The 14,331-nt window shown below is 44.5% G+C and overlaps 1 protein-coding gene across 4 annotated transcripts in view; it reads left to right on the forward strand.

Annotated features, from left to right (window-relative positions):
- Positions 1–233: 233 nt before the first annotated feature.
- The window catches only part of aadat (aminoadipate aminotransferase), a 118,718-nt gene continuing 104,620 nt past the window's right edge, over positions 234–14,331 (forward strand). For all 4 annotated transcript variants that reach the window (XR_005942885.1, XM_041187012.1, XM_041187011.1 and 1 more), the window contains exons 1-2: positions 234–344; positions 5,269–5,340. Coding sequence is in view for 3 of the 4 variants with exons in the window: in XM_041187012.1 (XP_041042946.1) it covers positions 5,274–5,340 (67 nt within the window). In the remaining variant the exon portion in view is untranslated. The remainder of the gene's footprint in view (positions 345–5,268; positions 5,341–14,331) is intronic.

A 14,331-nucleotide genomic window follows, 5' to 3' on the forward strand; every position in this document is an offset into this window, starting at 1 on the left:
GCTCACCAACCTCACAGGCAATCAGGGATGGGCCTGATTATCCAATGAACGAGTGAGGGAAAACGTTCCAAAAGTATTTCCAAAGACAAATATTTGACTCCAAAGATCCACCTATCGTTTAAAAAAAAAAACCCCACCACCCCACATTTGCTCCACCCAAGTCTCTGCCCCTGCAAATCGCAAAGGGGTGAGTGCGGAGCCTGCCCCTCGGGCGTCCAGTTACGCTCGTGAGTGGGTTGCAAAGCGTCGATTGGCCGCTTGGAGCGCAGTGGCGGCGGAGTGCGGATGAGCCGGCGGAGTGCGCTTTGCTGGCAGCAAACGAAGCGGATCGGGACCGAGTGCAGGTGAACGCTCAGAGGGCGGGCGGCGAGTTCAATGTCTTTTTGCAACGTGCGGGCGGAAAACTCGTCACCTTCAGTAGCCGATAGCCGACCGAAGGGACTTTCTGGCGTCTTGCCAGTATGTGTGTGTGTGTGTGTGTGTGTGTGTGAGATTGACAACTGAGCTGACCAGTAACCAGCAGCTTCAAATCAGCAGCGAAAGGAGCAGCGCCAACCCAGATCCACTAAGCAGTAGGGCTTGTTTGTGGTTGGAGTGTGGAGAGAACTCATCCCACTGCCCAAGTCAGGACTTTTTTGGGGGGGGGCTTGCCACTGGAAAACACTTCCACTTTGAACTGGCAGTGCATTGGGGAGGCAAAAGAAAATAATCAACCTTATACCGTGGGCTGCAGCTCACTCTTTTGGCCAGGACAGAGCCCTTACTATTCGTTAAGATCATCTGCTTTCCTGAAAAGCAATTTTGTCTTATTTCTAAATGCCTCCTTGTTATGTGTGCAGACGGTTCAAAGACGTATCTTTGATAAGGAATTTCTATATCGATAATTTTTGAAGTTGGGCATTTTGGTAGAAAGAGTAAGAGGTTGCATACTCCTCAGAAAATGAGTGGGGGTTGGGGGTGGGTGGGGAAGGTAGAGGGGTGAAAGGGTCCTTCCTCCTTCGCCTTAGGCAGTCCCTCAGGCATTGAGGATGATTTGCTTCGGTTCCAGTTTGATGGGTTCCGAGGTGGCTGATGAGTCCAGTGCAGATTCTGCGGACTTTGCCACATTGCAGGGCAGGTGGAGCTTGAAGGGTCGGGTAGATGAGGTGTTTGGAGGTTGGTGCACCCTCTCCAACGCCTCGACTTCATCTCTGCACTTTCCTGACAAAGCCTCCCGATGTGTTCACCAGCCTTGCTGAGCGAACCTTCTCCATTTAGTTCAGTCACGAACCAGGGTCTCCCGTGAGTTGGTGGGGATGTTTCATCTCTTCAGGGAGGCTTTGAGGACATCGCTGAAGCGTTTCCGCTATGCTCCCGGGAGTCTCCTGCCATGACCAAGTTCTGAGTTGTTTTGGGAGTCTGTGTCAGGCACACCAATGACGTGTCCTGTCCAGCAAAGCTGGTGTCAAGTGATTAGTGTCTCAATGTTGGACATGTTGGCCTGGGACAGGACTCTGCTGTTGGACCACCTTGCTTGCCCCTGGACTTGCAAAGGTACCGCTGATGGTACTTCTATGCTTTCAGGTGTCCGCTGTAGATTTGAGTGTGACCCTCGGCTCCCTGAAGCATATAGGACCACCGAGATATATGTTGCCTGATAAACCATGATCTTAGTCTAAGGTCGGTCAAGGGGTACAGATACATAATTCACAATTATGGCCATGCAGGATATCAAGATCTTAAATGAAGCGAAGCTCTAGAATTAATTTCCAATAAATTAAATAGAGAATTTCAGAGAAACATCTTCAGTCAGTAGTTAGAATTTGGAACTCGCTAGCACAAATAGGATTTGGTGCCTCTCAAATAAAGAAAGACTTGCATCTCTTTAGTGTGTTTCATGACCTCAGCATGTCTGTAATTGCTTTACTTCAAATGAAGCACTTTTGAAGTGTAGTCACTGTTATAATGTGGGAAACGTGGCAGATAATTTGTTTACAGCAAGCTCCTACAAGCAGCAATCTGATAATGACCACAATTTTTATTTGTGATGTTAATTAGGGGTTAAATATTGGCTGGGGCCACAAGGGGGAGCTCCTCTACGCTATTTGCAATTGTGCCATGGGATCATTTAGACCCATGGGATAGATGGAGGAGGAAGCTGGATAAACATATGAAGGAGGAAGGAATAGAACACAGGACTTCAGAGCAGGAGTAGGCCATTCAACCCTTCAAACCTGTTCCGCCATTCAGTAAGATCCTGGCTGACCTGGTTGTGGTCTCAACTCCACTTTGCTGTCTGCCCCCTATAACCTTTGACTCTTTTGTCTATCAAAAATCTATCTAACCCTGCCTTGAATAAATCCAATGACCCAGCCTCTGCTGCTCGCTGGGGAAGAGAATTCCAGGCTAACAACCCTCTGAGAGAAAAAAATTCCCCTCATTCCGTCTTAAACGGTAGCCTTCTTGTTCTTAAACTGTGTCCCCTGGTGCTAGTCTCTCCCGCAAGCTGAAACTCCCAGTAAGTGCCCTATCAATACCCTTCCGGTGCTTTTATGTTTTAAAAGAAGCTTTCACCGTGGTTGAGATGAAGAGAGTGGGCGAAGGCTCCTCCAGAGCACCAGCACCGGAATAGACCTGTTTCTGTGCTGTAAATTTTATCCAAATTTTATGTAATTATGTAATTAAGTTGCCCACCTCACACTAAACTGCTGGTGTGTTGCACCTGGTATGAAAGCCATGGCGGAACCTTGCAAAGTTCCAGTATAACGGGGCGTCCAACCCGATCCCAACTGTTGAAGAAATGGCAGGGGCGTTTAACAAATCATTTGTGGAGAGAGAAGCAGAGTTAACGTTTCGAGTCCAACGTGACTCCTCTTCTTTTGGCCTCAAAACGTTCACTCTGTTTCTCTCTCCACAGAAGCTGCCAGACCGACAGGGTTTCTCCAGCGCTTTCTGTCTTTATTTTAGATCTCCAGCATCCGCAGTACTTTGCTTTTTTTTTAAACAAATAATTTGTGCCTGCCTTCACAGTGGAAGACAAAACTGACATACCAGAAACAGGGTAACCAAAGGGTGAAACTTAAGGGACGAAATGTGAGCAGGGAACAAGAGAAACACAGGTGCCTAAAATCTGACATCCCCAGGACCGGTTGGCTTACATCCAAGGATTCTAAAAGAGCTAGCTGCAGAGATAGTGGATACACTGGCTACAATCTTCCAAAATTTCCTGGATTCTAGAATGGTCTCAGCGGATTGGAAAGGAGGAGGCGGTGACCTAGTGGTATTGTCACTGACTAGTATTCCAGCGACCCAGGGTAATGCTCTGGGGACCCGGGTTTGAATCCCATCACAGCAGGTGGATTTCAAAGTCTGATGACAGCAATGAAACCATTGCTGATTGTCGTAAAAAACCCATCTGGGTCATTAATGTCCTTTAGGGAGGGAAATCTGCAATTCTTACCTGGTCTGGCCTACACATGACTCCAGACTCTCAGCAATGTGTTTGACTCTTAAATGCCCTCTGAACAAGGGCAATTAGGGATGGGCAATGACCTAGCCAGCGACACCCACATCCCAAATATATATCAACAAATAAAAAAGCTGCGTCAGCAACTTCCAGGCACTGATGTATAAAACTGCAAATATAATTGTAGTTTTAATGAGATAACGAGTTGAAATTATTTTTCTTTCCCATTCAATTTCCTCAGAAGAAAGAAGGGACTTGCATTTGTATAGCTCCTTTCACAATCTTGGGACATCCTAGTGCATTTTACATCCAGTGAAGCGCTTTTGAGGTGTAACTTAGGGAAGGTCCCACAAACAGCTATGTGACAAGGCATAAATGATCTATTTTAGTGGAGAGTGAAACAGAGTTAATGTTTCAGGTCAGTGACATTTCAGTAGAACTCCTGACGAAAGGTCATTGCCTGAAACAATAATTTTGTACCTCTCTTCACAGACTTGCTGGGTATTTCCAGCTTTTTCAGTTTTTATTTCAGATTTCCAATATCACATGTGTAATCTGTTTTGGTGACGTTAACTGAGGGATAACTATTGGCCAGGACACCAGGCAGTCTTTGAATATTTTTAAGGCAGAGCTAGATAGATTTGTGATTAACGAGGGGGGGGTGAAAGGTTATCGGGGGTAGGCAGGAATGTGGGGTTGAGGTTACAATCAGATCAGCCAGGATCGTATTGAATGGTGGAGCAGGCTCGAGGGGCCCAGTGGCCTACTCCTGCTCCTAATTCGTATGTTCGTAGGAAGTACCCTGCTTTTCAAAGTAGTTCCATGGGATCTTTTATGTCCTACTAACTACCATCCTGACTTAGAACTTTATCACTGTTCTTTTATCATCACTGGATTAAAAAATGTTTTTATTAATTCACGGGATGTGGGCTTCGTTGGCTGGGCCAGCATTTATTGCCCATCCCTAGTTGCCCTTGAGAAGGTGGTGGTGAGCTGCTTTCTTGAACCCCTGCAGTCCATGTGGTGTAGGTACACCCACAGTGCTGTGAATGAATAATTTTTCAAAACAGAACATAAAACTTGGTACCACAAGGAGTAGTTGAGGCGAATAACATAGATTTATTTAAGGGTAAACTAGATAAATACACGAGGAAGAAAGAAATGAAAGGTTATGTGTAGGGTTAAATGAATTGGAGTGGAAGAAATGGCATAGGCCTGTGAGGCTGTGTGGTTTATTTCTGTGCTGTAAGTCCTGTGTACTGGTTTTGAGGCCTGAGGAGGGGGCTTCAGTTTAACATATCATCTGAAAGATCGCACCTCTGACACTGCAGCTCCCCTTCAGTTCGGCACTGAAGTGCTAACCTAGATTACATGCTGAAGTCCTAGACTGGAGCTTAAACCCACATGTGCTTGGAGCTGTAAGGGTGTGACAAAACTGAGGCACTATCACATTTTTTCACCAACATTGTGCAACTAAGCAAAAATAGAAATTAAAATAGAGACAACCAAATTACATCAAAAAACTCGGAAGATTTTGTATAAAACACGTCAAGTTGGCAAATCAAGACTATGTTAATAAAATAAGAAAGGCAGAAGTATAAAAGTTCTGTTGAAGAGTCAAATGGACTCGAAACGTTAACTGTGTTCCTCTCAGCAGATGCTGCCAGGCCTGCTGAGTTTTTCCAGCTATTTTTGTTTTTGTTTTGGATTTCCAGCATCTGCAGTTTTTTGCTTTTATACCAGAAGTGTCAAATGTTCATTAAACCATAAATTGTCTTGTTATTGTTTCCTATGTATTTTTAATATATAATGTTTTTTTACAGGCATCATGAATTACTTCCGATATATCAATGCAGTCAGTGCAGCTCGGAAAGCATCACCGATTAGAGAGCTGAGTAAGTAAAGGAACAAATCGGCCATTGTTGGTCTTGTACTGCTGTATTTTTTAAAATCCATTGAGATTTAATCACCCCTCCCCTACCCGCCCCTTGCCCACATTGTCGTCCTTGTGTGATCAGCGAGGGAATCTAGTGAAGGGGCTGTAGTTTTGTACAAAATTTGACACATGAGGGTAGAAATGACCTTCCTTCCATCATGATGTCAGAAGCGGGGATGTTTGCTGATGATTGCACAATGTTCAACACCAAATCACAACACCTCAGGCACTGAAGCATGCAACAAGACCTGGACAATATCCAGGCTTGGGCTGATAAGTGACAAGTAACATTCATACCACACAAGTGTCAGCCAATGACCATGTCCAACAAGACAGAATCCAACAATCTCCAGTTGACATTCAATGGTATTACCATCGTTGAATGCCCAACGATCGACATCCTGGGGGGGTTACCATTGACTAGAAACTGAATTGGACTAGTCATATAAATACTGTGGTTACAAGAGCAGGTCAGAGGCTGGGAATTCTGCAGAGAGTAATTCAATTCCTGACTCCCCAAAGCCTGTCCACCATCTACAACGCACAAATCAGAAGTGTTATGGAACACTCTCTATTTGCCTTGGATGAGTGCAGCTCCAACAACACTCAAGAAGCTTGACACCATCTGGGACAAAGCAGCCCGTTTGATTGGTATCCCATCCAGCAACTTCAACACTCACTCCCACCACCGCCAATGCACAGTGGCAGCAGAATGCACCATCTGCAAGATGCACTGCAGCAACTCCTCAAGGCTCCTTCAACAGCACCTTCCAAACACGGGCCTATTAATTACCTAAAATTTAGATAGAATTTATGGCACAGCTGGAGTTTAGGGGGCTCTAAGAATCTGCTGCCTCACAGACATGCACCAGTGAGCGAACAAAGGAATGGCCCACTTTCCAGCACCTGGTCTGTAGCCTTGCAGGTTACAGCACTTCAGGTGCAGATCCAGGTCCCCTTTAAATGAGTTGAGCATTTCAGCCTCAATCACCAGATGCCACCCGCATACAGTTAACGTGTGCCCACATCACAGTGTTCAGTACAAATCCGGTTTCTGTTATCTTCAGTGCTGGTTTGGCACTGTGCTGGAATCTGATCCCACCTGTAAAACTTGTCTTGCTCCCAGATTGAGTCAATCACACCGCAGTGAGTTTCAGTTATTTCCCCTGGTTTGCGGGCCTGCAAGGGGCTCTTAAAGTTACCTTGTTTTTTTAAGTCGAAGGCCACCAATAGTTTTAAAAGCTTTAATTTTTTTTAAAAATTACCATAGAACCCTAGAAAAGTTACAACGCAGAAAGAGGTCATTCAGCCCATCATGTCTGCACTAGCCAAAAGAAGAGACAAAAAGAAACTAGCCACTCATTTTTAATCCCACTTTCTAGCACCTGGTCTGTAGCCTTGTAGGTTACAGCACTTCAGGTGCAGATCCAGGTCCCTTTTAAATGAGTTGAGCATTTCAGCCTCAATCACCAACTTAGCCAGTGAATTTCAAACGCCCACCACCCTCTGGGTGAAAAAGTTTTTCCTCATGTCCCCTGTAATCCTTCTACCAATCACCTTAAATCTGTGCCCCCTGGTAATTGACCCCTCAGCTAGGGGAAACAGGTCTTTCCTCTCTACTCTGTCTAGGCCCCATGTAATTTTGAACACTTCAATGAGGTCACCCCTGAGCCTCCTCTGTTCTAAGGAAAACAACCTTTGCTCATAAGTACAATTTTCAAGCTCTGGCAACAGTCAAATCTCCTCTGTGCTCTCTCCAGACCAATTATGTCCTTCCTGAAATGTGGTGAGCAGAACTGTACACAAAATTCCAGCTGTGGCCTAACCAGCATTTTATACAGTTCCATCATTACATCCTAGCTTTTGTATTCAATACCTTGTCCAGTAAAAGAAAGTGTTATGACCTCAGCTGAAGTTATTGCTGAGCATGCCAGACCCCAAAGTGAAGTCTGTCTCACTGTTCATAAACCTTTACCTTTTGTTGTGAAAGCAAGGAGGAAGTGCTACTGACCTCAAAAATATAAAACTCCAGTAACACCTTTAGAATTTTAAAAATCAAAAGATTTATTAAAAAGAAAAAAAAAACTGAAACACACAAGATAAAAGTTACACAGTTAAACAGTCCTACAGAGCAACCCCAAAAAACATGCGTGGTCAAAAGTACACAGTCAAACTACCTTTTTGGCAACAACCCTTTATAGATATTAACCATAAAAGTCCAGTAAATATTACCCAAGTGAAGGAATTGATGTCACTTTAATAAAGGTACACCTCATGACTTCTCAGACACTTCCACTCTGATGTAGAATTCCAAAAAATACCCTTTGTTTCCTGTCACTGAGCCAATTTTGGATCCAACTCACCACCTTCTCCTGTATCCCATGGGATTTCACTTTTTCGACCAGTCCCATGTAGAACCTTGTCAAATGCCTTACTAAAATCTGTAGAGACAACACTGCTCCACTGCCCTTATCAATCCTTCTTACTACTTACTCTAAAAATTCTATTAAGTTAGTAAGACACAATCTTCCCTTAACAAAACCATGCTGACTATCCCTGATCAATCTGCGCCTTTCTAAGTCTCTCCAAATTGATCCCAAGAATTTGCCCACCACTGAAGTCAGACTGAGCGGCCTATAATTTTCTGGCCTATCCCTCGCACCCTTTTTAAATATTGGTACAACAGTCACAGACCTCCAGTTCTCTGATACCTCACCTGTATCTAGTGAGGATTGGAAAACGCTCCTCAGAGCATCCACTATTTCTTCCCCGGCTTCCTTTAACAACCTGGGATACAATCCATCGGGTCCTGATGATTTATCCACCTCCAGGGATGTCAGTCTTTCCAATACTTCCTCTCTCATTATGCTTATTTTATCTAATAGTTCACACCCGTCCTCTTTAACTAGAATGTCTGCATCATCCCTCTCCTTAGTAAAGACAGAGACAAAGTACTCATTGAGAACCCTGCCCACATCTTCAGCATCAACACACACAAGTTACCATGTACATCTCTGATAGGCCCTACTCTTTCCTTAGTTATACTCTTGCTCTTACTGTACTGGTAAAACATATTTGGGTTTTCTTTGATTTTACTTGCCAATATTTTTTCATATCTCTCTTTGCTTTCCTAATTTCCCTTTTTACTTCACCTCTGTACTTTCTATACTCCCCTGGGCTTCCTACAGGGTTAAGCTTTTTGAACTGTCATAAGCTTTATTTTTTCTGCTTTATCTTTATGCTTCTGGATAACCGGTGGTTCTAGATTTGGCAGTACCGCCCTGTTTCTTTATGGGGACATGTAAACACTGTGCCTGTAGAACCTCGCTTTTGAATGCGTCCCACTGATTTGACACCGTTCTCCCTTCTAATAGCTGTACCCCGTCCACCTAGACCATAAGACATAGGAACAGAAATTAGGCCATTCAGCCCATCGAGTCTGCTCTGCCATTCAATCATGGCTGATAAGTTTCTCAACCCCATTCTTCCGCCTTCTCCCCGTAACCTTTGAGCCCCTTACCAATCAAGAACCTATCTATCTCGGTCTTAACTACACTCAATGACCTGGCCTCCACAGCCTTCTGTGGCAATGAATTCCATAGATTCACCACTCTCTGGCTAAAGAAGTTTCTCTTCATCTCTGTTCTGAAAGGTCTTCCCTTTACTCTGAGGCTGTGCCCTTGGGTCCTAGTTTCTCCTATTAATGGAAACATCTTCCCCACGTCCACTCTATCCAGGTCTTTCAGTATTCTGTAAGTTTCAATCAGATCACCCCTCATCGAGTATAGACCCAGAGTCCTCAAACATTCCTCATATGTTAAGCCTTTCATTCCTGGAGTCATTCTCGTGAACCTCCTCTGGACCCTCTCCAGGGCCAGCACATCCTTCCTGAGATATGGGGCCCAAAATTGCTCACAATATTCTAAATGTAGGCTGACCAGAGCCTTATAAAGCCTCAGCAGCAAATCCCTGCTTTTATATTCTAGTCTTCTCAAAATAAATGCCAACATTGCATTTGCCTTTCTAACTACCAACTCAACCTGCAAATTAACCTAAGAGAATCCTGGACTAGGACTCCCAAGTCCCTTTGCACTCCAGATTTCTGAATTCTCTCCCCATTTAGAAAATAGTCTATGCCTCTATTCTTCCTACCAAAGTGCATAACCTCACACTGGCCCACGTTGTATTCCATCTGCCACTTCTTTGCCCATTCTCCTAACCTGTCCAAGTCCTTCTGCAGCCTCCCCGCCTCCTCAATACTACCTGTCTCTCCACCTATCTTTGTATCATCTGCAAACTTAGCCAGGATGCCCTCACTTCCTTCATATAGATCATTAATGTATAACGTGAAAAGTTGTGGTCCCAACACTGACCTTTGCAGAACTCCACTAGTCACCGGCCACCATCCTGAGAAGGACCCCCTTATCCCCACTCTCTGCCTCCTGCCAGACAGCCAATCTTCTATCCATGTTAGTACCTTGCCTCTAACACCATGGGCTCTCATCTTACTGAGCAGCCTCCTGGGCGGCACCTTGTCAGAGGCCTTCTGGAAGTCCAAGTAGTTAACATCTGTTGGCTCTCCTTTGTCTAACCTGCTCGTTACCTCCTCAAAGAATTCTAACAGATTTGTCAGGCATGACTTCCCCTTGATGAAACCATGCTGACTTTGCCCTATTTTACCATGCACTTCCAAGTATTCTGAAATCTCAATCTTAATAATGGACTCTAAAATCTTACCAACAACTGAGGTCAGGCTAATTGGCCTGTAATTTCCCGTCTTTTGCCTCACTCCCTTCTTAAACAGGGGGGCTACATTAGCAATTTTCCAATCTTCTGGGACCCTCCCTGACTCCAGTGATTCCTGAAAGATCACCACTAACACCTCCACTATCTCTTCAGCTATCTCATTTAGAACTCTGGGGTGTAATCCATCTGGTCCAGGTGATTTATCCACCTTCAGACCTTTCAGTTTTCCTAGCTCCTTCTCCTTGGTAATGGCCACCATACTCACCTCTGCCCCCCGACTCTCTTGAACTTTGGGGATGTTACTCGTGTCTTCCACCATGAAGACTGATGCAAAGTACCTATTCAGTTCCTCCGCCACTTCTTTGTTCCTCACTACTACTTCTCCAGTGTCATTTTCCACCGGCCCAATGTCCACTTTTGCCTCTCTCTTTATATATGTCTGAAAAAAACTCTTGCAATCTTCTTTTATATTACTGGCTACTTTATCCTCATATTTAATCTTCTCCTTCCTTATTTCTTTTTTAGTTGTCCTCTGTTGGTCTTTGTTGGCTTCCAAATCCCCTGGTTTCCCACTGCTCTTCGCCACATTCTATGCTTTCTCTTTAGCTTTTATGCTGTCCCTGACTTCTCTTGTCAGCCATGGTTGTCTCGTCCTCCCTTTAGTATGCTTCTTCTTCCTAGGGATGAATTTTTGCTTGGTCTCCCAAATTACTCCCAGAAACTCCTGCCATTGCTGTTCCACTGTCTTTCCTGCTAGGCTCATCTCCCAGTCATTTCTGGCCAGCTCCTCTCTCATGCCTCTGTAGTTGCCTTTATTCAACTGTACATCTGATTCCAGCTTTTTCCTCTCAAATTGCAGGGTAAATTCTATCGTATTATGGTCACTTCCTCCTAAGGGTTCCTTCACCTTAAGCTCCCTTATCAAATCTGCCTCATTACACATCACTAAATCTAGAATTGCCTGTTCCCTAGTGGGCTCCTCCACAAGCTGCTCCAAAAAGCCATCTCGTAGACATTCCACACATTCTTTTTCTTGGGATCCACTACCAACCTGATTTTCCCAGCCTACCTGCATATTGAAATCCCCCATGATCACTGTAACCTTGCCTTTCTTACATGCCTTTTCTATCTGCTGGTGTATCTTGTGCCCCACATCCTGACTACTGGTCGGAGGCCTGTACATAACTTCCATTATGGTTTTTTTACCTTTGCGATTCTCAACTCTACCCACACAGATTCTACATCATCTGACCCTACGTCGTTTCTTGCTATCGATTTAATTTCATTCCTTACCAACAAAGCAACCCCACCCCCTCACTTTCACCAGTTCCCCTCTCAGCTTTGTAAAATTTGTCTTCCTCCAATTTAGAACTTTTACTCCTGTTCTATATTTGTCCTTTTCCATAATGTCGCTAAATCTAACTGGATTATGGTCACTATCTCCAAAATGGTCCCTCACTGCTACTTCATCCACTTGCCCACTTGCATTTCCTAAGATTAAATCTAGAATTGCAGCCCCTCTCAGTGGGTTTATTACATGTTGGCTGAAAAAGTTCACTTGAAAGCAGTTTGAGAATTTTGAGCCCTCTTTGCCCTTCACACTGTTCGTGTCCTAATTGACCTTAAAGTAGTTAAAGTCCCCAACTATTACTGCTCTATTGTTTTTGCACTCAGGAATTTGCCTACATATTTGCTCTTCAACTCCCTTCCACTATTTAGGGGCTTTTAGTACAATCCTAGCTGTGTGGCTGCCCCTGTTTTATTTCTGATCTCAACCAATATGGCCTGATTTGATGCTTCGTTTAGCATATCATCCCTCCTCACGGCTGTAATTGATTCTTTAACCAATAATGTTACACCCCCACCCTTTTCATCCCCCTCACTAACCTGCCTGAAAACTCTATATCAGGGATGTGGAGCTGCCATTTTTGCCCTTTAATCCAAGTTTCCATTATAGCAATGATATCATGTTGCCATGTATTTATCTGTGCCATCAGCTGTCCTCCCTGTATTTACACATGTGCCTTTTCGACACTGCCAAATTCCTGTGCTGTACACTTTTTAATCTGTGCTTCTTCTGCCTTTCAAACTCACTCCTAATTCTCCATCTCCCGTTCCCTGCTCTGAATTTCCCAGGTTCCCAGCCCCCTACCAATCTAGTTTAACCACCTTAACCCCCGCCACCCCCAGCTGCCCTGCCACCCAGCCACCCACAACAGCACCGGCTAATCTCCGTGCGAGGATACTCCTCCCAGGTGTAGACCATCAGACGTCCGCAGCTCCCACCTGCCCCAGAACTGGTCCCAATGCCACAGCTAAAGAGTGTCAGCTATGGCCCTGTGTGAAGCACTCGCCTCTGAGTCCAGTGGTTGCAGGTTCAAGTCCCACTTCCGAGGCTTGAGCACAAAAACCAAAGCTGGTGCGCCAGGTTTGCAGAGTTGGCTGAATTTTGAGTGAAATAGCATGAAGGAGTGCTGCAGTGTTGGAGGTGTTTTGGATGTGACATTAAACTGGGGGCCTGCCTGTTCTCAGGGGAGTGAGTTACCTCTGCTGTTCTGGTAAATACTTATCCCTGAATTAACTTTGCTAATTCAGATTATCTCATCATTACCGCATTGCTGTTTCTGGGAGCTTGCTGTGTGCAAATTGGCTGCGGCATTTTGTGCATTGTGTCAGTGACTACACTTCAGAAAAAAAGTACTTAATTGGATGTAGAGCGATCAGAGACATTCTGATGTTGTGAAAGGTGCAATAGAAATGTGAGTCTTTCTTTCTAATTGACTAGTGTACACCAATATAACCAGCAAACGGTTTTATATAGTTTCTTAAAGTCATTTTCAGTTGTTTAAAATGAATTTACTCACGGATTGTGGACCAGTTACTCTGTGTCCCGCCGAGACGGTACGAGAAAAGGAAAAACATCGAAAAGAAATGTGTTTCTCTTCCATATTCTCTTGTTTAATTTTTTTTTTTTAAATGGACATATGGCTGGACTGGTAAAATGGCCACTGCTTGACCACATGACGGTAGTCCTGGAGGTTTCTGAGCATTTTAAAAATGGACAAAGGTTAACACATCAAACCCCTGGAAGGTAACACCACCTTGCATTGTATAAACATTCCGGCTAAGCCGACACAAAGGATAGTAGAGGAGACGTCCACACCAGCCAACTGTGAACAAAGGCAGAGCTATTTGTGACTCCTCATCTCCAACATTGTGTTAATAGTGTTAGGAAATAGAGATAGTTTAAGTAAGTTATGTGTATTTCGTTGCGTTAAGAATAAGGTATATCTTTAAGTTTAAGTTCTATTTATATTTTTTTCTATTTGTGGGTTAAAGGGTAAAACCTGGGATCTATTTGCATTTTTGAGTGGAGACAGCCGGCCTAATGCTCTGTTTCTATACCTGCATTTCTAACGAGTCTTATGGCTCTGGAAGAGAAGTTAAAGGAAGCACGAGTAGAAAAAGAGGTCCAGAGAGGGAACACACGCTCGCGTACACACACACGCTCGCGTACACACACACGCTCGCGTACACACACACGCTCGCGTACACACACACGCTCGCGTACACACACACATGCTCGCGCACAAGCACGCTGTCAAACAGGAGCAGGTCCCAAGAAGACCGTCCAATCAACCGAAGGACAGGATCCCGGCAAAGGACCTGTTAAGTGAAGTTAAGAGTGAGGAGCAGAGGAAGGCTCCAAGCTTCAAACTTAAAGATACGAAAGCTGTAGGAAGCAGATTGAAAGCCATTATAGGTATGTGAGAAGTCGGAAGGTCCAAAGAGACAGCTGAAGGTCTGGAACTCTTTACTATGGGCATGTGAGGCAGTGGTGTACTGTTGACTGTTGAATTAGTGAGAGAGAGTGCATGGAGGACAGTTTGAATACACGTGGTGACCCAGGGGTGAGGAAGGTTGGAAGGAGAGTTTGAAACCCTGGAGGTGGACCCTTGCAGAAGGCATCAGAGAGAAAGCGTCGATTTGGGAGAAAATTCCAAAGCGAGTTCTTGGAGAGTGGAGATTGAAACCCTCATGTGAAAGATGGAGTTCAGTGAGACCGGTTGGCTCACAGTGTGACAAGTGTCTGGGGGAGTTGATGAGAGATCCATAGCATCTGGTTGAGGCGGCATCTGTCACTTGGTTTCAGAGTGTGGTGTGTCTGACCACAGGTCACCTATTGGTTTATATGGACTGTGTA

Source organism: Carcharodon carcharias, chromosome 4 (genome assembly GCF_017639515.1).
Source record: "Carcharodon carcharias isolate sCarCar2 chromosome 4, sCarCar2.pri, whole genome shotgun sequence".
In the NCBI taxonomy this organism is placed as follows: domain Eukaryota; kingdom Metazoa; phylum Chordata; class Chondrichthyes; order Lamniformes; family Lamnidae; genus Carcharodon; species Carcharodon carcharias.